Here is a 24,601-nt window from a genome sequence, read left to right as displayed (position 1 = left end):
TAATACTTTGTTTAACTTTAAGGATTTAATATTTTTTATGCATATTAGTTTGACAGTCCATGTCAGATATTATATATATGTACTAGTTCTTGTGTACGTGCAATGTACTTGATTAGATGTCAAATTTATTTATTTATTTTTTATTTATTTTCTTATTATAAAATAACTCAGATTTATTTAGAATTAAAATCTATAAACATGGATTGTTACTTTTACCATAAATTTTATTTAAATATTTTTAAAAAAATTATGAAATTGATTTGTGTATAAAACTGGGATTAATATACTTTTATATACTTGCATACATAACACTATTTTTTAAATTTTGTATATATCAAACTTCATGTAACATATTTGTTTATCGGATTAAATCATCGATGTCCAATTTGTTTATCCTAGACATTAAATATAGTGTTAAGTTTTTTTTTTTAAAAAATACAATAATATATTATTGATGTGTTAGTAAAAATATAACCAAATACTTAATATTAAGATAGCTTGTATAAGCTCAACACAGAGCACATACTTTTCACAAGACTGAAAGACATCTTAATTATTGATAAACCTAAAATAAACAAAAAAAAATACTAAAGAATAATTGTGACTCTAGTATAATTTTATATGACAAAATCATCCACATAAGCGTATTAAAAAAATTGCATGAAAATCCCTTCTAAATGTTCCTAATTTTACTCAAAAGTTAAGTTTTACTATAAAAATAATCAAAAAAAAATTATCCTTTATTTGTTCTTTATTCATATTTAATTGAGTCGAGATCAATCATTCTCCACCTTTATCTTTTTCCTATGCAATTCTACAGTAGTGCCTTCATCATCTACATCAATTGTGATATCATGTTGATATATAATAAAGAGCAAAAGACAACACAATAGTCTAGAAATATATTAGGATATATTTGGATCAATCAAGTTATATTATTACTTATAATTGATATGCATCATAGACAAAATGTACATGTTGATAGTCTTAAACTATAAGACAGACTATTTGGGCCATCTAACATAACTTTTTTAAATCAAGCAACCATCAAGCTTGATTTTGAAAGTCTATTGGGGCCAAAACACTAACAAGTTTACAGTGGAAGATAGGTGAACATAATACATTCTTAAGAATTATTAATTTTTACTTAATTTGTTTATAATGACATGATCTCATTATTAACCAGCTACACGACCTAGTACATTATTTTTTATTGGATGTTTAAGGCAGACAGAGGACCCAAGTGAGTCCTGATCGCAATGAATGTTATATAATTTAAGTACAAAGGAAAAAGAAGAGTTGATCAATGGTGTAGTTTAGGAGGGAAAAACTCCAGCAGCTTAATTTTGGTATGTGGATATATTATAAATGGAGATGGAGAATGATAGTTTTGAAAACAATGATGTCTGGGGGTAATTAATATGGTTTTTTTTGTGTGGTTTTCTTCGTTCATTTTTGAGATATCTATGGCCCTGTGGATATATATAGCTATAGTATCGCTACTCTCTTTTGAATTTGTGGAAGAGTTTGGATGTAAAAAATTTAAATTATCTAATCCGGTTAAAGTAGGTTCATATAAGTTAAGCCTATACATAAAATTTATTTTAACCAACACTCATATGTAAGTATTACAATTGGCATTGATATCTAAGATACGTGTGAGATTCTCTTTGATTTTTATACAAACAATATCTATTTTAACAATAATAGTATAATTAAACTTTATGATTTGAAAAGAAAGATCAAATATACAATATAATTAATTATTTTAAAATAGCATAATAAGAAGAAAATAGATGAAAGTGATATAAAAATTGTTGCAATTTTATAATTCATAATTTTTAAACAATCTAATATTATCTAATAAGAAAAAAATAACAAATGCACATACATGTTGAAGAAGATGAAAGTGCTATGAAAAATTATTATAATTTATGATCTGAAAAAAGATCAAACATATATATAGTTAATTGCTTTAAAATAATCCAATCTAATTTAATAAGAAGAAAATAGATCAAAGTGTTGTGAAAATTATTGCTATTTCATAATTCATAATATTTAAACAATCCAATTTATTCTAATAAGAAGAAACTAACAAACACACACACCTATAGAAGGGGATGAAAGTGCTATGAAAATTGTTGTAATTTTTTGGCTTATATATATTAGTATGCGATGTTGCATGTGAAAAGATAACATTGTAAATAGAGTTCTATTTAAATAATAATAGTATACTTAAACTTTAAAACTAATTATGCAATACTATGAAGTACTTAAATTTTAGTCGGTGAGAGATTGTCACGTTGTGTCCTTAGATCGTAGCCGTTTGTTTTTATTTTCTTTTTTTTATATTTTTGAGAACGACTTTTGTCTCTTTAATTTGTTTGGTGAATTTTGTAAATATCTCTGTATATTTGTAGGTCTGTGCTATTTCTGGGTTCGACCTTTGGGGCAAACATTATTTATCTCGTTAATTTGTTTGTTTTTTGCATATACGCCCTTCATCTTGTATACATTTGCAAATTTAATATTCAATAATTTTATTAATGTTTACATTTCAATTTAAACTATATCATTATCTTCATACTATGTATATCCAATAAGAATTCATTAATTTATCAACTTAGTATTACTTAATGGAAGAATACTTTTGTCTACCGAAAGATTTTCCCGAACTCGTGTGCCTTTTAATGGAGTATGATATATATATATAGTATATATTATATATATATATATATATATACTATATATATATATATATATTATATATATATATATATATATATATATATATATATATATATATATATATATATATATATATATATATATATATATATATATATATATATATATATATGAGAAAAATGGGTATGCTTGTATCCAAGCATAAATTTTGTACTTGGTAGTGATGTGTCACATCCTCATCCACTCACTACCATGTGAGATGTGGTCCCATATTTGAATGATGGAGCGGGGATGTGACACATCACTACCAAGCACAACTTTTTGTGCTTGGTACCAAGCATACCCATATGCTTATATATATATATATATTATATATATATATATATATATATATATATATATATATATAAAGTTTGTCTGCTTATTATGAACCCCGCTACATTATCTTTTTGATTACAACAACCCTACCACTTAAAACTCTGTTAAAACCCACTTAAACCATCATGCGACTCTCGTATACTCTTTAATATTCCATAAATGGCTCTCTTCTTCTACCTCTTAACCTAGATTTACCTTTACTCTTCCCACTCTATGCTTTGATCTTCAACAAAGTTTAATATCAGAGATGAGTATGGGGTTGAGGCCCCCCCCCCTTCCCTAACACCACTTCTTCTTTCTTTGTATTTTAAACTAATTAATATGTCATTTTCTATATTTTCAAAATTCCACCTTCGTTAACATCCAGATCCATTTTTCTCAACCCACAAGCTGTTAAAGATGCAAATGTTGATATTTCCAATTGTTATTGTAATTTGAGGGCTATTTTGCAACATTTTAGAGGAAGAGGAGAGAGAATATGTGCGAATCAATGAGGGCTATTTGAGGTAAAATGTTTGCCACGCGCCTTATGTGTGCTGATTTTAACAGAGTTTTAAGAGCAAGTGCAGCAAGCTCCCAGTTGAGAGTCCTAGTCAGCATGCTCTCAAGAGCTCTCAAGCTTTTTAAAATAAAAAATCAACAAATTATACCTTGGGAGGCACTCCTTCTTTTATGGAGCTCCAACAAGCTCCTAGTTAGGAGCTCCAACAATATCAAAAAAACTCCTCTCCTATTTTAATATTTCACCCATTACTTTTAATTATATTTAAACCTCTTGTATTTTATTTCTAACCGTTGCACACGGTCTTCGAGGCAACCCACGGTCTTCGAGGGAGCGCACACGATCTTCGAGGTAACCCGCGGCTTTCGAGGTAACGCACACGGTCTTCGAGGTAACCCGCGGTCTTCAAGGTTGGGCACGAAGTACGAGGTATCGCAAACTTTGACCGTCAACCGACTGATTCCTATAAAATTCGACGGCTTCTCTCCTCAACTCATCATCTCCCAGAATAAAATGTCTAACTCATCTAGCTCTAGCGATGATGAAATGATGAAGAAGTTCTTTCTTATGGGAGCTGTTGTCGTTGAGGAAGAAGAACAAGAGAAATGTTCAACTTCAGTTCAACACAAACGACGTATCGTGCTCCATCGAAACCGACTGGAAGGCCACAATCGGTTATTCCAAGATTATTTTGCTGACGCACCAACCTATCCTCTTTATTATTTTCGTCAAAGGTTCAGAATGAGGCGTTCGTTATTCCTTCGAATCCACGACGCAGTCGTCGAACATGACAAGTATTTCGTCCAAAAGAGGGATGGTGCTGGACAGTTAGGACTATCTAGTCTTCAAAAGATTACTGCAGCTATGCGGATGCTCGCATATGGAGCATCCGCTGACTCCGTTGACGACTACGTTCGGATCGGTAAAAGTACGTCGCTTGAGAGCGTGAAGAGGTTCGTTCGATCGATTATCAACATCTTTGGAGAGGAATACCTTCGTGCACCGACTAATGAAGACGTTGCACGCCTGCTCGAGGAAGGCTCACAACGAGGTTTTCCTGGTATGCTTGGGAGCATCGACTGCATGCACTGGACATGGAAGAACTGTCCAACTGCCTGGCAAGGTATGTATACTGGACATTTTCATGAACCCACAATTATTTTGGAGGCCGTAGCTAGCAAAGATCTTTGGATATGGCATGCCTTCTTTGGACTGCCGGGGTCTCACAATGACCTTAATGTTCTACATCGTTCACCGGTTTTCGCACAACTTGCGGAGGGAAGAGCTTCACCGTGCAACTATATTGTCAATGGCCATGAGTATAATATAGGATACTATCTCGTCGACGGGATTTACCCAGAGTGGTCCACATTAGTGAAGACTATTCCAGCACCTCGAGGAAACAAGCATAAGTACTTTGCTCAACAACAAGAAAGCGCAAGAAAAGATGTTGAGCGAGCTTTTGGCGTGTTGCAAGCTCGATTTGCTATTGTTCGTGGACCAGGACGTTTCTGGCAACCTTGTGTGCTGAAAGATATCATGACAGCTTGTATCATAATGCATAACATGATCGTTGAAGATGAACGTGATTGTCAATTGGACAACAACTTTGACTTTACCGATTCGGTACCAGTCGTTGAACCTTCTCATGTGCGGACGGTGCCTCTAACTGAGTTCATCCAAAATCATCATCGGATTAGGAACACGCAAACACACAAATCACTTAAAAATTATTTGATCGAGCATCTGTGGCAGCTTAAGGGATCCATCGCCGAGGATTAAGTTTCTTTATGTCTAATATAATTTCAGAAAATGAGTTCAAGTTGTTGTACTACGCCAATTTCATTTTCAATAAAGTAGTTGTTTTCATTCAATGCCAAAATTTTCAACTTCAAGTACAATCATAAATCTAATATAAGATTTGTCCACATTTTGTTTCTTCTTGAGTTTTGCCGCTTTCCTCCCTTCAGGCCTTACTATAACATTATCCGAGTCAATGTTCAACTCGATGGGGGTCGCTGGCATGGAATTGTTTGGTGAGGAATCAGAGTTCGTGGTTCTTCTCGGCTGTGATCGAATCTTATTGTAAGTTTCCATTTGTTGGTTCCATTTTTGATGATGACGCAACTCAACCCAGCAATGGTCCAACACGAATGACTTACCATAAAGGGATTGGTATAATTCTTTTACTTCTGCAGTCTACACAAGAGTTAAATTTAGAATAATCAAACATATAAGTTAAATATTTACATAAAAACATAGAAGTTAAATATTTACCTGGTTTTAAATTCCCGTACCAGATCTTTGTCTTCCCTTCAATCTGAGCAACGCACCCGCAGAACTTGTTGACCGACAGTTGAATCGTTGACCAACGGTGCATCATTTGGTTTGGTGTACGACTCGTTGGATCGGTGGAGTATTGGATAAAGTAGTCGTTAGCTCTGTGCCAGAACTTATCTTTGTGTTGCCCTGTGCCTTGGATGGAGTCTTGGCTCGTGTTCAGCCAAGCAGACACAAGAAGCTTATCCTCGTGGACAGTCCAATTTTCGGACCGCGTGTAAGCCTTCTTCTTCTTTGTGGTCGGTGTTTCTTGGGATGACACTTGTTGTGTTGCGGATTGCGATAACTCGATTGGATGACCTTCTTCTACGACTTCTGTATAGAACGGCGAGTATAAGGTCGATCCTTCACCGGTAAGGAGATGCGAATAGTAGTTGTTTTGGGAGGGATCCATGAGATTTGTAATTTGATAGGAAGATATAGAGTTTTTTTATGAGAAAGTTGTGTGGAATGAGTTGTGTAGAAGTGTGAATTTATAGAGTTTTTCTCACTGTTCAACAGTCATTTTTTCACACAACGGTAATAATTTTCACTCAACGTACAACCCATCAACGACAATAATTTTTCACCAATGGTAGTATTTTTCACACAACCACCGAAGTTGAAAGCTAATTAAAAAAAAAATTTACATCAACTCATCTCCCCCAACTCAAAACACTGTCGCCCCCAACTCATCTCCCCAAATCATCTCCAACTCTTCGTCCCCAGTTCTTCGTCCCCTACTCTTCGCCCCCAATTCTTCGTTTTGATTCGTCCCTAATTCTTCGTCCCCAGTTCGAGCGCCACCTTCATCTTCGAATCAAGCCCTCTCCCGAGTGCCACCATCGAGTCAAAACTCCGTCGACCCTTCGTCATATTCGCCCCAACCGAGCGCCACCGTCGACATCCCGCCCTCTCCCGCAACCTCCGCCGCCTCCGCCTTTTTTTCAGTTCCCACAACCTCCGTCGAACCCAGCAAAGGTTTGATTTTTGGGCAGATTTCCTTTTTTTCAGTTCTGCAATTAGGAACTTGTGGGGGGGTTTTTGTTAATATCTGGGGGGGGGAGGGGGGGCTGCCAACTTCCATGGCCACGTCAGCCTTGAGAGGCTCCTTCAGAGCTTGCTGCCCTTGCTCTAAACGATAAGGTGTCTTGTAATCAAAAGATAAATGTAGGAGGTTTCATAATAAATGAGCAAACTTGAAGGGGGTTTAATAATAATACCCTATATTTATATAAAATAATCAAGGATCAAATTTCTTTTCCTGATCATGTTATTTCTATTGAGAGAGATATTCTTTACAAAAAAATTAATATTATATTTTAGAATTACCGTGAATACCATAGTGTCATTATTGTTGAATTATATAGTTGCTGTTTACATATGCGCGATTCTGATTTTGTTGACTGCATCTTGTGACGCAACTGGTTATTCTTTTCCTTAGGACCAAATTGATTATCAGGCAATAAGAATCATGACGAACATACTTAAAACTTTTGTTGTGCGCAGCGGAAGTTCGAAACCACACGAACAAGAACGAGATAAATCACAACCAATAAGCCAAACACAATACCATATCAAGATAAACGAATTTACGTGGTTCGGCAAGTTGCCTACGTCCACGGGGCAATGAGGAGGGAGTTCTTACTATTAGAAATTAAGAAAATACAAACAGGGTTACAAATCTCACCAAATAAATCCTAAAATAAAGCCTTTAGATCTCTCACAAATCTCCCACAATTGGATGCAACAATCCCCTCTCAAAGACTTATCAAAAAACATCATTGGTTAGCCCTAATTAATTAGGATTAGACTTATATATCAACTTAGAAACAAAACGAGTTGAAAACCAAAACTCAACTGCAGACCCGACTCGTGGTCGACCGTAGAACCACTCGCGGTCGACCGAACAGAATGACAGAAACATAAAATCAATTATAGTGTCCTGCAGTCGACCACCGCGCCACTTGCGGTCGATCACAAAAAGTCCATAGACTTTTCTCTGATGCGTGCACATTGGTGGTCGACCACCGCACCATGCGATGTCGACCGCACATCACCCAAACCTGTTCCTTCGTCTTTTCCTATGATCTTTGTCACTGTGCTCGCCATTTCTTCAATTCTCCACCTCGACGAACGTTTCTACCAAAACTGAACCGACACCAAAACATCTAAATGTCTTACTTGTTGTGTCCAAGACATCATGGAAGCACCCGACGACAACAGACTCAATTCAAAACAAGTTGGGAACCCAAAAGAGAGCTCAAACAATCCTCCCCTATCGAAATCAAAAAATCCAACCGCCTGCATCAAAAAAACTACCTACGTACCCTCTTACCCAAGGAATCAAGCCGAACGTAGTTCACCCAAATGGCCTCCAAAGGCCTCCAAAGGCCTCAACACCGAAGAATGTTCAAAAGTGCCATACAGTGACCAAATTTCACACCTGAAATAACTTTGGTCAACATATCCGCAGGATTGTCCTTCGTGTGGACTTTCTCCAATATGACGTCTTCATCATCCAATACGTTACGAACAAAGTGAAATCTGACATTTATATGCTTCATGTGTATATGATAAACCTGGTTCTTCGCCAAATAAATAGCTGACATGCTATCATAATATACCCAAAGGGTTTCCTGTACAATCCCCAAGTCCTTCAACAATCCACGCAACCACAAAGCCTCCTTAACAACTTCAGTCACTGACATATACTCCACCTCTGTAGTAGAGAGAGCCACTATAGACTAAAGTGTACATATCCAACAAACCGGTGCTCCTGCTAATGTAAACATATATCCTGAAGTAGACCGGTGCTTATCAAGATCCCCCGAATAATCTGAATCTACGTAACCAATACAATCATGCCCATTCTTCTCATTCTTCTGGAAAATCAATCCAACATCCATGATCCCTTTAACATACCGTAGAATCCACTTCACGACCTCCCAATGACCCTTCCCGGGATCGTGCATGTACATCGATACCATGCTCACGGCCTGTGATAAATTTAGCCTTGTACACACTATCACATACATCAAGCTACCCACTGCATTGACATATAGAACATTCGATATATAATCTCTGTCCTCAACTAAAACATGTGACATATTAGCTGAAAGCTTAAAGTGGGGAACCAATTGAGTGCTAACTGCTTTTGCATTGCCATCAAAGCTGAATTTCTTCAACATCTTCTGCAAGTAACTCCTTTGTGTAAGCTTCAATCTCCCCTTCACCATGTCTCTCTCGATCTCTATACCCAATATCTTCTTTGCTTCTTCAAGATCATTCATCTTAAACTCGGATGACAGATCCTCTTTTAACTTTCGAATAGCCGAAGAACTTCTGGAAGTAATAAGTATATCGTTAATATATAAAAGCAAATATATGTGCTCACCATAATGTAGCTTGTGCATGTAAACATATGGGTCATATGGGCTTCTCGTGTACCCATGACCAATCATGAAGCTGTCGAATCTCTTATACCACTGTCACGACGATTGCTTTTTCATATCGCAAACCAAATCTTCTTTTTCTACAGCTTTGAATCCCAAGGGTTGTGTCATGTAGATCTCCTCATCTAAATCTTCGTATAGAAAGATTTTATTCATATCCATTTAGACCAAATCCAAATCCAGCTGTGCCACCAATGCTAATAAAATCTGAATCGATGAATGCTTCATAATGGGTGAAAATACCTCGTTGTAATCAATGCCCTCAAGCTGTGCATATCCCTTAGCAATCAATCTGGTTTTATACCTAATGTCTCTAATAGAAGACCCATTTTCTTTATATATACCCACTTGCAACCAATAGCCTTCTTACCCTTAGGTAGCTTTGCAACTTTCCAAGTGTCGTTCTTCTGAAGAGACCGCATCTCCTCATCCATAGCTTTCCTCCACGTGATCGAATCAGGGCTTGTCTCTGCCTCCCTAAATGTGGATGGAACCATATCATCAACGACCTCTACTGATAATGCATATGTGACCATAACATCATTATACCTAGCTGGCCGATGAATCACCCTTCTAGGTCTATTATCTACAATAGACTCCTGAACATGACCCTGCTCTTGAGTCTCACAATCCATTGTATCCTCTATCCGCCTGGCTGTCATCTCATCTCCTTCTAGTATCACCTCTGTAGGAGCCTCAATGGATACAATGCTATCTGGAGTGGGTGGAGTCACATCATCCTCCACCTGCTATGATATCTCTCGAATCTGGTCTTCCTACACCTGCCGAGGAACTTGAGACTTCATCATATACGCCTCATCAAATGTGACATCCCTGCTAATAACTATCTTCTTGTCCTATGGATCCCATAACTTGAAGCTTTTAATTTCATCTCTAAATCCCACAAAGAATGTTTTCCTCACCCTCGGATTTAATTTACCATCACTAATATGATAATAAGCAGGATACCTAAATATCCGAAGTGACTCATAGTCACTAGCTACCGAGCCAGACCAACGCTCCAAAGGAGTCTTCCCTTGTATCGAAGTACACGACAACCTATTAATGAGATGGATCGCATAAACCAACGACTCAGCCCAAAAGGATCTATGCAATCCACTCTGCGTCATCATACATTGCATCTTTTCCAGCAAGGTACAGTTCAATCTTTCAGCCACTCCGTTCTGTTACGGTGTCTCTCGAACTGTGAAGTGTCGCCTAATGCCGTGATCTCAGTAAAATTACAAAAACAGATTACTCTTATACTCTTCACCATTATATGAACGTAGAGTCTTTACCTTTTTACCTGTTTGTAACTCCACTTTCTTTTTTCACTTCACAAAAATATTCAGGACCTCATGTTTATGCTTCATAGGGTATACTAATTCCTCCTGGAATAGTCATCAATAAAAATGATAAAATAGTTAGCCCCACCAAGTGATGTGTTCTTAGAAGGGCCCCAAACATCTGTGTGAATATAATCTAATATACCTTGGGTATTATGAATAGCGATGCCAAACTTCACTCTAGTCTTCTTCCCAGGTACACAATGCACACACAACTCCATCTTACATGTTTTAGCACCTTTCAATAGCCCCTGTTTCACCAATGACTGCAGGGACTTATCACCTGTGTGTCCTAATCTCATGTGTCATAAGGTGGTAATGTCCTCCTCTGTAGTGATAGAAGCTGTCAGACCTCCTGTAACTGTCTTTCCCTTTAAGTAGTATAGAAAGTTTTCCCTAACTCCTCGCATCACCACCGTAGAACCATTTGTGACCTTCACAGTAGTATCCTCTAAGGTCACCCGATAACTAGCTGTCTCCAAAGTACCAAGAGAAATAATGTTCTTCGTCAACTGCGACCCGAACCTTACTTCTTTCAACTCCCTCACCACACCGTCATGCATCCTGATCCGAACTGAACTAATACCACCAATAGGACATACGTGGTCATTACCCATAAGCACGACATCCCCTATTTCTAGCCCCTTAAAGCTGGAGAACCAGTCCCTCATCGGGCAAATATTATATGTGGCTCCCAAATCTAACATCCACTACGTAGAGTCGGCATAATAAACCGACGGTAGTACATAGCATGAATAGCCCGAAGAATCTAAATCTGAATGTTCACCAACACCTTTTACAACATTCACTTCTGAAGTTTGTACAACTTTTCCTTTGTTCTTCCCGACCTTTTCCTTCCACTTTGGACATTTAATCTTTCAATGTCCTTCTTCTTTACAATAGCGATATTGATTTCTACCAATATTCTTATAGGCACCTCTATTCTTCAATTTTGAGCGGTTGAACTGGCGACGGTTTGGATCACGTTCTTGAACTGCTAATGTATCTCCCGATGCCTTCTCGGAGGGTTCGCCATCACTCTTCCTCAGTTCATAATTCACCAACGTCGAGGTCACCTCCTTGTAGCTAACTGTTGTTCTTTCATTGATCATAGTAAGAACGAACGTACCATAATCATCCTCGGGCAACGAACACAATAGTAACATCGAATTATCTTCATCCTCAACCATGATATCCACATTGGTCATATCTGAAAGTAGCTTCATGAAATTATTGACATGCTCCCTAATGGAAACTCCCATCTTCATCTTGAATTGGTAAAACCTCTTCTTCAAGTGAAGCCGATTCTAAATACTCTTCGTAAGATACTTCTCATTGAGTGTTTCCCACATTCTCTTCATCGACGTCTCATTCATCACATCATAAATAAGATCCGGCGTTAAGTATGGCCGAATAACTCCACAAGCCCTACTATTCATTTTCTTCCAAACCTTATCCTCCATGTCAGTGGGTTTCTTTTGTAACTCAAGAGTCTGCTCCAAATTCTGTGCATCCAATACATCCATCACCTGGCACCTCCACAAAACAAAATTAATCTTTCCATCGAATTTCGGAACATCAATCTTCGTATTATATTGATGATCGGACTCTGTACCGTATTTGTAAGAGACGAACCTGATGTGCTTGCCTCTCTCATATTGTCGAAGTAACTCTTCAGATAGGAATCTTTCACCGAATCCTTCGAACAAGTCTCAAGCCGAATCTGAAGCTCTGATACCACTTGTTGTGCACGGCGGAAGCTCGAAACCACACGAACAAGAACGAGATAAATCACAACCAATAAGCCAAACACAATACCATAGTAAGACAAATGAATTTACGTGGTTCAGAGGGGGGGGGGGGGGGTTCTTATTATTAGAAATCAAGAGAATACAAATAGGGTTACAAATCTTACCAAATAAACCCTAAAATAAAGCCTCTAGATCTCTCACAAATCTCCCACAAATTGGATGCAACAACCCCTTCTCAAAGACTTCTTAAAAAACGTCATTGCTTAACCCTAATTAATTAGGATTAGACTTATATATCAACTCAGAAACGAAACGGGTTGAAAACCAAAACCCAACTACAGACCCGACTCGCGATCGACCGCAGAACCACTCGCGGTCGATCGGACAGAACGACAGAAACAAAAAATCAATTACGAGCCACTCGCGGTCGACCGCAAAAAGTCCAGAGACTTTTCTCTGATGCGTGCACATTGGCGATCGACCCCGCACAACACCCAAACCTGTTCCTTCCTTTTTTCCTGCGATCATCATCGCTGTGCTCGCTATTTCTTCAACTTGGAGAATCTTGTCAGAGCACTTTCTACTTCTAATAGGTCATGATGCATCCACACATCTTCTATGATTTAGCTGTCATTTAGGGGTCTTTCAAGGTGATTCAAGTTGTTTCCCTCCCTATAAAGAGTTTAAAATACATCAGAACAATTCATTCACATGCTGATAATTATGTTATCAAGATTTAAAAGATATTTAGGTCAAGATTGGAGAGGTTTGTCATAATTGTATTCATAATATTCTTTTCTAAGACAGTTTTCCCCTGTGAATAAACAATCAAATTTTACAGACTGAAGTTCATCCTAGTTGGCCAACAGCGCAGTGCAATGAACCTTCCTACTGTATCAGAGCACTATGCACGAGCCCAAATCTTCTCCGATCGCCTATCCCCTCCGAAACAGGTAACACCAAAGCAACCGTCAAAACCTAAGCGGGGGCAATTTATTAACCAATCACGAGATGCCACGTTGATGATAGATAGAGAAGCTGCTACAGCTGATCCCTGAGCCCCTGGGTAAGAATTCCCTATTTTATTTTCTTTAGTAGTAAAGTACTGACAAGGAGGAAAATAAATGGCATTAATGAGAATCCTACGTACAGTACAGGATGCAGCGTGCCGTGGGCCGCGGTGGACCCCTCTGCCGCCCAATTGGGAGAGTGGATTATGCGTGTAAGCCAAGGGCTTACTCTCTCTTGCATAACAATACAATTAAATCCCGGATTTTACATAGCTCTCCCATGAAACTTTTTGCTATTGCACTCTAGCCTATTATGATTTTTCTCATCACATATTATAGTTCTTGTGATCTACATTAGAAAAACAAAGTCTAGGTTCTGCTTAAATGTTTTCTGTAACTACCTAACATCTTTTCTATTGCTTCAAGAGAAGAGGAATTAGTTTAAAGGTAGAATCCTTAATATGAAGAGAAGAAAATAAGCTATTTTTGTTATTTTATTCAATACAACTATAATTAGTGATTCCTTTTTCTATTAAATGCAAGTTGTATTTGAATAAAAGTAATTGGAGCCAAAGTTGTTCAACTACATTCAATTAACAAATGTTTCACAAGCTGTTGCAACACACTTCCTTTTTTCAAGGGCTTAAATATGCTAAATTGCATAGTTGCAACTTAATACAAATTGAAGATTGTTCCGATAAAATAAATTTAAAACATATATTGCTTTAAAAATATTTATTATTCCAATTTCTATTAATTACAAAGAAAGTTTGGTTGGACTTGAGTTACAAAAAATCTTAATAGCTGATGTTTTGTGATAAAAGAAAAATAATATTAGATATGATGCGTCACTTAATTATGAAAACGAGCTATTCAGAATAGGAGTTGTTTATTTAGTAGCTTATTTAGAAAAATAGTTTAAGAGTATCTTTTGTGAGAAAATCAAAGTATCTTAGAGTCCAAAGAAATATACTAAATATAAAATAATAAATTGATAGGGACCAATACATACAATTAAAAGTACCAAATATCTCCCAAACCGCTATGGCAAAATCAAAACCACCATCTTGCAGGAAGAAGAAGAAATCCAAGCCAAAATTCCAGCTGGCCCCTCCCACTACTCCCCAACTCCCAACCCGCACCCTTTCCCTCTTACCCAAAAGTCCAAAACCCATTTTTTTTTTATTCCGATTTTTTAATTCAAATCCTATTCACTCCGTTACTCCAAAGGGGCAGCCCACTAAATCAAACAAACAAAAAAGGGGAAAAAGGAAAGAAAGATTTTTTTTTTGATCGATGCAGAGGAGGAAGGCGATGACTTGGTCGCGGGTGGCGAAATCGGCACAGGCGCTGGCTGCACACGGTTTCCTCTTTTGCTTCACCTTCTTCCTCGCACTCAAGGTCGACGGCCGTACTACTTATTCTTGGTGGTAATTTTTCAATTTAGCCTTCTATTTTGTTTTTTATTGCAAATTTTGAGTGTTTTTGTTGATTCTGGGAGTTTCCAGTTGCAGCCAGACACAGATTCTTTCTTTGTTTGTAATATTGATAAAGATCCGTTTGAAAGTTTGATGGAATTTCTCTTATGAGTAAATTCGTCTCTGTAGCTTCTTCCTTCGGTTAATGACAAATTCGTAGAACCTAGCAAGTTTGTTGAAATTTGATCACTTAGACTTCAAATAGAAGATATAGAAATCGCGAATTTCCCCTTTAAAAATTACACTGCAAATAGTAAGATTTGTTGATGATTCCCCCCTTTTCCAGTACATGAAAGAAGTAAAAAAGAAGGGAAATTTAGCCTGTGCATTTTGTAAATAATTCAATTTACATTTATTATTCACGATGAAACTGTGTAGGTTGTATTGTTTCACTAATAATGTTCCAAGGATTTCACACGTCTGCAATTCGATTAGAAGGAATTAAAATGTTGGTTTCAGTCTAAATGTTGCTGGTAGCATTTCATCCAAAACAGTCTAATTCAAGAAGCCGAGGTGCTACATTATTATGACTTGCGTCCAGTGAAAGTCAGTGGATTCAAGCCTTTGTCATATCATGGTTCCCATACTATAAACTTTGTTTACGACATTGCTCGTAAGCAAGACCATTAGGCTTTTGCCCTCTTTCCACCCTGTAAGACTGCAGCAATGTTCTTTTCATTTAATTGAACAAGTGCTTATATTAGTTTGTGACCTTATGATGATCAGTAACCTAGAAAAAATAGATTTTTATAGAGTTTGTAATGAGGATACTCTTATGTGAATGTGCATGACATCATATCCATCAAATATTTGATACTTCATGATCATATTTATTCAGATCTGCGGAATTCTACTTTAAGTACTTAACTCAAGGTGTATCAGAAATTGATATATTTGAATTTCACAAGCTTGTAAACTTTACTGTGTTCTGGCCTTGTAAAACTGAAGAACACTGAAGATGTTGCTACTAGTCCATGAACTTAATGCCCCTCTGAAAAATGCAGGATTATTTTTGTCCCGCTTTGGCTGTTTCACACTGTTGTTGCACGGGGAAGGTTCTCCTTGCCTGCTCCATCAGTGCCTCACGATCGGCATGTATGATTTCATAGCTCATGCCTTCTTGAAGATATGTTTATACTGAGTTGTCTCATTTTAATTGGAAAGTCTTCTGTGATTATCTACTGATGATGAATATTTCTGTGCTCTCTACAGTGGGCACCTTGTCATGCTGTTGTTGCTACACCACTGCTAGTTGCATTCGAGCTACTTCTTTGTATATACCTTGAGAGCTTGAAGGGTAAATAGTAGGGAAATTATAGAGTAGACAAATGTATGCTGCATCGTACTGCTGCTTGCCAGTTAATCATATTTTGTTAAATGTGCACGTGTCTCATGTAATTATGGCCAATTTATAATTATTTTACAACATTGGCTTGTTATCCTTGCATCTGCTTCTTCCTCAAATTTTCCCCCAAATGCTTGCAGTTTACGAGCACCCTGCTCTGAATTTAAAGATTGTTTTCCTTCCTCTCTTAGCCTTTGAAGTGATCATTCTTGCTGACAATTTCAGGTGCGTTTTTCTTAATTTACCATTTTTCTGCTTATATCAACTTAGTATTTGTATTTGAAAGTTGATACTTTGCTGTTCAGAAACTTAACTGGGGCTCATTTACTGTGGTCTTCTTGTTATACTCTTCTCCACCTTTATATTATTGCTGCTTTTTCCATGTTTTCTTCTTTGTTGATCTAGGCCTAAGTTAGTAATCTTGCATCACAATGTTAGCTTACAGAAAGCGAATAAGACAGTACAAGTATAGTAGTTGGATAGCTTTAAGAACATTAAAGTGGCTAGATGACATGAACTAGAAAAGCAACATATTGTAGTTTTCCTTGCCTGATAATCTTCTTGGACCGATCAAAATGCATAAGGTTTTTGCATATGGAAAAAGTAACCAGTCGAATATCAACAGGTAAGGTATTGAAGAGATTGAATTTCCCTTTGGCTTCCCAGTGTGCTTTATGCAATGATCATAAGGTGGACGACATCAAACATTCATTTGTTTCGAGGGGAGCTAGCTACAGATCTGTGCAGTTCTTTGAAAAATCTTCTGCTTCATAATGTTACCTTTTCCTCTTCTTGGTTAAGTCAAGACTTTGGAATATAAGAAGGTAGTCAGACATGCCACATTGAGAGAGAACTTTTGCTAGGGAGAAGAGCTACTGCAATACAACATCATATACTTATTAAACAGGACATAGACTGGAGCCTCTAGAACGGTCGTTCTAAAGAAGATAAGCTCTTCTACAGATGAAATAACTAGGTGGTAACCTCTCTCAGAATCAGTGTGCTCAATGCACGTGGCGGGACAAAATGCATACTTTGAGCAGTAGTAGATGGTGGTTGACTTAGTAGAGGCAATTCTTTTTTGGGGTTTTATCATAATAGACCTGAGATTCTTAAGATTTTATCATATTAGAACACCCAAATCTTCACATTTCTATCTTATTCCCCCAAATTCATTTAGTGATTTAAAATAACACCCTTTAAAAATAAGATTTTATCATATTGGAATCTAAATTATTTCTTATTTTTATCTTAGACCCCAACATTTTATATTTCTAAATAACACCCCCAAATCTATTAATTTCAAGAGTTAACCATACTACGGTTACAATTATAGACAAAATCCAACGGGTGTTATTTTAGAATAACTTAAAGAGTTGGGGGTTCTAAATTAGAAAATGTGCCGATTGTTGTGTGTGTGTGTGTGTGTGTGTGTGTGTGTGTTGGGGGGGGGGGAAATATAAGACTAAGAAAGAATTTAGGGTCTAATATGACAAAAGCCCCTTTGTTTTTGTTTTGCCTTTGTTTTTATGAAGGTTTATGACCATTGCTTCAGTTCAAAATTTGAATCTTCGAGATGACTTCTCATAGAGAGAGGATTTAGTTGAGTGTTTCTTCGATAAAAAAGAGTGGTTGTGTTGCTGATCTGGCCAAGTATCAATCGTGTAATCGGACGTTTGCTAATTGGTGGATTATAGCACAATTTCAATCGAGAATGAATTACTCAGTTAAGCATATCTATGGGCCCTTTTTTTTTGCTATATGAAATCAAAGTATAAGAGTGTTTTCATGTTGGAAAGGTTAGTTGACTGACAGAAAAATATAATTTGTTGTGATTTTATGCTCGTGTACTATATATATCCTACGGTGCTCCTAGGTTGATAGTCTACCGAAGACAATGGTCCACTTTTCCACTTTGTTCTATTTGTTGGTCTGTTATGAGTGTCAGAACTCTTAATTGGTATGAGTCATGAGGTTAGCTCCATAGGCACATGGTATGTAACTCTTCCGCCTTACATATTAAATATATCGAAGGCATGGTTCCTAGCAAAGTTTCAGTTCATGTTAATAAAAACTTTATTGCAAAGCCACTCTTCAACTGCAGCAAGCAACAACAACAAAATCCCTTGCTGAAATCTTTCTTGTGTATTCACATCTTTAAGGGCCATCTCCTCTATTAAATGTCCTCGATACATATATCAATATTGCAGTTTATTGGAACTAATGACATAAACCATGCTTGTGCTTGAACCATGCCATAAAATTCAGGAAATTACAGAAGATAACAGGCTTGAACCATGCCATAATTTTCAGGAAATTACAGAAGATAACAATATGGGAAATATTGTATGAAGTCTAGAACTTCCATTAATGTTTATCAGTTACAGTTTTGTATGAGCACATGATTTAATACAGAACAATTATTGTGGAAACTGCAGAAATAATTAAATACAGAACAATTATTGTGGAAACTGCAGAAATAATTAACATAAATACTAATGAAGAGCTAAGACATTCGAAGTACTAAAAAAATTATATTTAGTAGATATGATAACAATAGTAAAGACAAATAAAAAGTGCATCTTTGAGGCTTGGTTTTGTAGGGGGTTTGAGGAGGTGACGGGAGGTACAATTAGGTGGAGGGATGAACATCCCTTTAAGCCTGTATGTTGACGGGAGGTACAATTAGGTGGAGGGATGAACATCCCTTTAAGCCTGTATGTTTGGTTGGAGGGGAGGAGAGATGCATGCTTTTGTAGTTCATTTTCTCTCTCTTGTGTCTTCACAAATTGGAGGGATACTTCTTACGCTAACTTTTTAGTTCATTTTGTGGTGTCCCTCCCTCCCTTCCCCTCCCCTCACTCTACCTCCCCTTCTAAAAACCCCCCACCAAAGGCAAAACTAATTTGTGTCCTTCCCCTCCCCTCACCATCCCTCCTACCAAACCAAGCTTGAGAGGACTTGTCATATCGCATGTTGACGAATGCAACCAGAACTGTGTTAGCTACATGTTCTGTTCTTTACAATAGCATGCATTCTCTAAGGGTTAATCTCGTGTAGATCTACCAAAGGTTTCTAGTTATCAGCTGCCTAGTGCAAGCCTCTTCTATCCGGGCTAAGGGCTTTAGGACATTGAATGCATTATTGTGGAGTCAGCTAAAAAGCAAAGCAATCATGCTGCTGGGATGCAAAAAATACCCAATTTCTTATTCACTTTCAAAAGGCTTGCTTAAGTCAGCCATGCATAATCCTCCTTCATTTAGAGGTGATTAGAAGGAATGCATGATATTAAATTGTTAGTGCTTTAAGCATGAATTTTGGTTATGACAATCCCTGTATGGACAAGGTTTTCTTGAGAATAGACACATCCTTGAGACAACTAATGATCATATTTTGTCTCTGACTTGAAATTGTGATCAACGATTCTTATGTTTTTTGTTAGACATAGCATATCTGTGATTGTTTAGAATCGGATACTGATCATTCTAGAGTTTCATTTGGGCTTGCTAATTGGTTAACAAAGTACTTGCTTCCCTTATATTGTGTTCCTCTCCTCATTCAGAATGTGTAAAGCTCTGATGCCGGGAGATGAAGAAAGTATGAGCGATGAAGCTATATGGGAGACGCTTCCTGTAAGTTTTGTTGCAGTTAATATTTATGAATCTACTCCTCTATACTTGAAGGAGAATCCAAAGAATTGCTGTTCTTACGACAGTAAATGCTACAGTAATACTATAGCATGAACAACTGGTCCTATGCACTCGAAGATACTGTTTAAACTACAGTATTTTACTGTAGTATGAATAATAAATCGATTCTGGTTCTCTGCACTCAAAGATACCATTCACACCACAATATTACTGTAGCATAAACACTAAATCAATCTGCTCCTCCATACTTAAAGTCAGTATTCATGCTATAGTATATATTGTAACATAAATAGTAAAGCAAATCAAATGTATTAAAACTTGGATCTTTCATTAAGTATAGAGGAGTAGCTATGATTTCTAAATCAGATGTATTAAAACTTGTATCCTTCTTTAAGTATAGAGGAGTAGATATGATTTCTAATTTTAAGCATACAATAATTATATCAAATGTATTAAAATTTAGAGGGAGACAAGTTCAAAATGCAGTGCTTAAAAAAATAGGGGGCCGTGCTTTGCACGGGGTGCATACTAGTATTACGATAATGTGATGTGCCTTATAAATATCTGTGCTGATATTGGCAATTCTAGATTTTATTCTTATTAACAGTCTGCATGTTTTCACAGTAAAGGTCAGGGAAGAAATCTTTCTTGTCCCCACCCACCCCACCCTAAACTCACACTTCCCTTAATCCAACCCAAAAATGAAGGGAAAAAAGAAAAGAAAGAATCCATATATCTAATTTTAACTCCAAATAATGTGTTACACTGGATAAGTATTGTAACTGAATGCATTTTTCATTTCCTGTACAGAAGGAAGGAGAATTGGCTGCTCTATGATGAGCAACCATCTAGTCATCCTCATTTATTTTCTAAGTCATTAATTATTTGTATGCTTAATGAGTAGAGGCAAAATCTATGTTTTTTCATGGAGAAGTATATTTCAATTCTTCTCTGTTTAACCAAATAAATGGCAGATTTGTTTAATCTCTTTCTTGCTTTCCACTACTAAATCATTGTCTGTATGTCTTAGCACTTTTGGGTCGCGATTTCCATGGTGTTCCTTGTAGCAGCTACGACTTTCACACTGCTTAAATTATGTGGTAAAACATCTGTGCTTGCTTTGACTTTTGATAAGTTTTACTGGAATTTACTTGAATTGTTAGCATTGAACTTTGTCTGATTGCTTTATTTGTTTTTATTAAGTTCAACTTAATACTAAATTCACTTGTTTCTACTTCCATTTATCATTAATCTTCATAAAGTCTACTGGCTAGGTGAAGATAAAATCACTTGTCTGTTAGTCCAAACAAGGGTAATTGAGACTAGTTGTCATATTGAGAATGAAAATACATTCATTCAGAGTAGTTGTCCCATTGATAATGAAAATATATAGGTGCCAATATTTATGAAATTAAGCAAAGAAAGTGCTTTCGAGTGGTAGGGCAAGAGAGCAATACTGGAACCCGTGTTCAAATCCTTAGAGCATCATTAGAGCTCTGTTTTTTTGAAGATTTGAGAGTGAAGGAGCGTGTTAGAATATAAAAAATATAATACTTAACTCTCGCTGCAACTTCAGAGTTTTGATGTTATGGTTAGAGAGACTTTAAGATGATGTCATAGCAACCCGGGTTCAAATCCCACCAGCCATGAATTTAAAGCGGAATTTCTAAAAATTATCACCGTCGCGTGAATCTAGGTTTCGGCCCATAAAAAGAGCGCTTGACCTGCATGGATATGCTATTCAATTCTCACCAAAACTTCAGAGTTTTAATGTAATGGTTAGAGGGACTGTAAGAGAGTGAAGTGACATTCTTGTCTGATTCTTTTGGCGATTGTCACAAGTTAATAGCCACTAAGGCTGCTGAGCAGTAAGGGGTCTGAATTAAGGGAGGTTCTAGGCTATGTTCGTTGTTAAAAGCATGTCCCAAAAAAAAAGGTTGTTTAAGAGCATTGGTAAAGGGTAAGTTCTTTGAGATCCCTGTTTCAGTAGTAGCAGTAAGAAACTATATTAGAGATGTTGTGGCACTAAGCTCTCTATTATTAGCCAGTAGCCACCAAAAAAAAACCCTAAAAATTCCTTAGTATTGGTTATACAATCAACTACCGGATGCACTTGGACCTTTAAGTATCCTGTCTTATATATATTCCGCTTTTGAGACTTTGATTGGGTGTCCCAACTTAATTTTGATTTATCCAAGTTGCAGACTCCCAATGCATTTTGGCTGGCAATGGCACTTCAAAAGTTCCTTATAGACTTTCACTAGAAAAAGAATGAATGGGATATGGCTAATTTGGTCTCAGTCTGACTGTGGGAAGTTTTCGGATAAATTTAGCGGACTTCTATGCCATTCAACCAAAGTTTACAGTAGAATCCTAATTTTGAAAATGGAGTCCAAGGAGATATTTGACCAGCCCTTGATAATTGCAACCTTCTACTGTGGATTGCCCCCTTTCAGGGCTTATCAGTAAAGATATTATAGCCGGAAGCAATTAAGGTGAATGTGATGCAGATTATGTATCAATTCTGGAAAGTTAATTTATCATCTTCTTACTCCCTTTACAGTTTCATAGTGACATTCAGTAAATCTATTCTTGGGAGCAATCCTTGTATTGCATGATTGCTTTCTTTGTTGGAAAGGTTCATACTTAGCCTGGAGTGTGGATTCACTGGATCAGTACTGTGAAGCTTAACCACGTGAAATGAGACTTTAGGAGTTGAATTGAAATTAAGTATTTTATAAGGGGAGTTGGCTTTACTACTCAAAAGGAAAGGGGGAAAAAACCCAATTTCAATATTGTCGCAGCAATAACGGAAAGCCCAATCAAGAGAAAGGAGCTCTAATAAACTCTGATGTTATGTACAGGAAGGTATTAGATGTCTGGTTAAAAAATACATGCTATTGATCTTCTGTTCTTCATCTACAAGCGTACAATTAGTCAGTCCAAGAAATTTGAATGATGTCGTTGTTTTCTTCTTGTGTGTGTGTATGGAGTTCATTAAGAATCAACTTAGCATTTTTTATTTGACCATTACAGTTTGTCTGATTTTTAATGCATGCTCGGATGACTTTGGTGGAGGGAGTTTAAATTTATAAAGTGTGTACTAATATAAATTTGATAAATATTGCAGGTGATGTAGGTGCCTTGGGCTGGTGGGACTTATTTATAAACTTCGGGTAACATTCATTAGTCTTCTTTATAAAGTTTGTTCAAAATCATTTGCAACGATACTTATGCTGAAATCTGTTTTCCTATCACACAGAATTGCAGAATGTTTTGCTTTTCTCGTTTGTACAAAATGGTCTAACCCGATGATACATAGACGCCCTAACCATAGTGAAGCTAGTTCGTCTTCTTCAGCAATTAGATATCGTGATTGGAATAGTGGCCTAATGTTTTCTTCAATAGAGGACAGTGACCAGGACAGACTGTGTGGCCTGCAAGACATAGGCGGCCACATTATGAAAGTTCCACTTGTTGCTTTCCAAGTTCTGCTATGTATGCGGTTAGAGGTATGTTATTTGAAGCTCTCAACTGTTTTTGGTTCCATTAACCTATGTGAGATCATTCGACTTGGCTTGTAAAACGATTGCACGTAAAGTGTGATAACTAATTACATATGTTCCCTATGATGTAATGAGGTATCAGTTACTCTTGCTAAACGAAAACATGAGCATGTAAAGTGTGATAAATAGAAAATGACGGAATCTCAAAACTGTGAAATTGAAGTACGTGGACTTTATAATGTGCTATCCGTTGTAATCTGGAGACGGTTAAGCCCAAAGATCTGTGATGTTTCTAATTGTTTACATTTAGGTTTATCCTGGTAAAGTGGTGACAGTTTTGCTAGAAATGTTTACTTTTAAGATAGCTTTAAGAGCTTTTCCCATGCAGCTGGTTCGTTTCCATGACACAAGACAGTTACTATGAACTATTACCTTAAGAAGCCATCTGATAAGTGGTGACCAGGGAGATATAAAAGACCATGATTTTAACAAATGTCAACAGAATTACTGAATCAGATATGTTCTGGTAATTAGTGGATGTACTTGCAAAGCAATAACTAGTACTAGGGAAGATTTTTCAGGAATCAGATGCATCAACGGGTCAAAAGATCGCATATTATCTGATCCAGTGATCAGTTTAGCAGTGGCGTTGGTGCTGTAGGATCTAATTCAAATTTGGTCAGTGGCTTGGAGGCTTGAGAAATACTATCGTCATGATTTATTTTATTGAGGTTAGTTGGCTGTGAAGGAGAATGAATTGTGAATCCGATAATGATTTATTCTCCTTCACAGCCAACTATTAAATTCAGAGACCCAGTAAACATCAGGTTAATTTACTTTCTTCACATGGAAGTTTTGTTCAGATTTGCTCTAATAGATGAAACTTCAAATCAGAAACCCGACTACATGGGGTTGTTTTATTTGCAAGCCTTATCTGGACACTATCTGCTGAGTTTCGTTAGCCTATATATCTGACTAAGTGACTAACAATATAGGTCTACCACCATGTAAAGTTGCCTCTAATCTAAAGCTTTAGTACACAGCCCCATCTTGCCCGGAATTCATAAGCAGAACTCATATAGGTCAATGTGTTATGTTCACAGCTAGTTTTCAGAATCTTCTTTTCATTTTCTGTATATTCTTTCTCGACATTTGGCTTAACTTAGTGCAAGC

The 24,601-nt window shown here is 36.9% G+C and overlaps 2 protein-coding genes across 2 annotated transcripts in view; both read left to right on the top strand.

The window, feature by feature from the left end:
* Window positions 4,082-5,350, top strand: LOC109834903. The gene is made up of 2 exons (XM_020402920.1): window positions 4,082-5,194; window positions 5,324-5,350. The coding sequence occupies exons 1-2, from the start codon at window positions 4,082-4,084 to the stop codon at window positions 5,348-5,350; spliced, it is 1,140 nt and encodes a 379-aa protein (XP_020258509.1).
* Window positions 14,499-24,601, top strand: part of LOC109833674 — a 20,625-nt gene continuing 10,522 nt past the window's right edge. Inside the window, exons 1-8 of the mRNA XM_020401427.1 lie at window positions 14,499-14,879; window positions 15,932-16,022; window positions 16,140-16,224; window positions 16,413-16,497; window positions 19,835-19,904; window positions 20,953-21,022; window positions 23,053-23,098; window positions 23,185-23,434. Of these exons, the coding sequence (XP_020257016.1) occupies window positions 14,746-14,879; window positions 15,932-16,022; window positions 16,140-16,224; window positions 16,413-16,497; window positions 19,835-19,904; window positions 20,953-21,022; window positions 23,053-23,098; window positions 23,185-23,434 (831 nt within the window). The 5' untranslated portion in view covers window positions 14,499-14,745. The remainder of the gene's footprint in view (window positions 14,880-15,931; window positions 16,023-16,139; window positions 16,225-16,412; window positions 16,498-19,834; window positions 19,905-20,952; window positions 21,023-23,052; window positions 23,099-23,184; window positions 23,435-24,601) is intronic.

The sequence above is a fragment of the Asparagus officinalis genome, chromosome 3 (assembly GCF_001876935.1).
Source record: "Asparagus officinalis chromosome 3, Aspof.V1, whole genome shotgun sequence".
Taxonomy (NCBI): Eukaryota; Viridiplantae; Streptophyta; class Magnoliopsida; order Asparagales; family Asparagaceae; genus Asparagus; species Asparagus officinalis.
This window is presented reverse-complemented; position numbering and strand designations above follow the sequence as displayed.

Coding starts and splice junctions, on each gene's coding strand:
- LOC109834903 (XM_020402920.1), top strand. CDS start 4,082: ATGTCTAACTCATCTAGCTCTAGCGATGATGAAATGATGAAGAAGTTC. Junction 5,195..5,323: donor ACTTTGACTTTACCGATTCG/GTACCAGTCGTT, acceptor CATCTGTGGCAG/CTTAAGGGATCCATCGCCGA.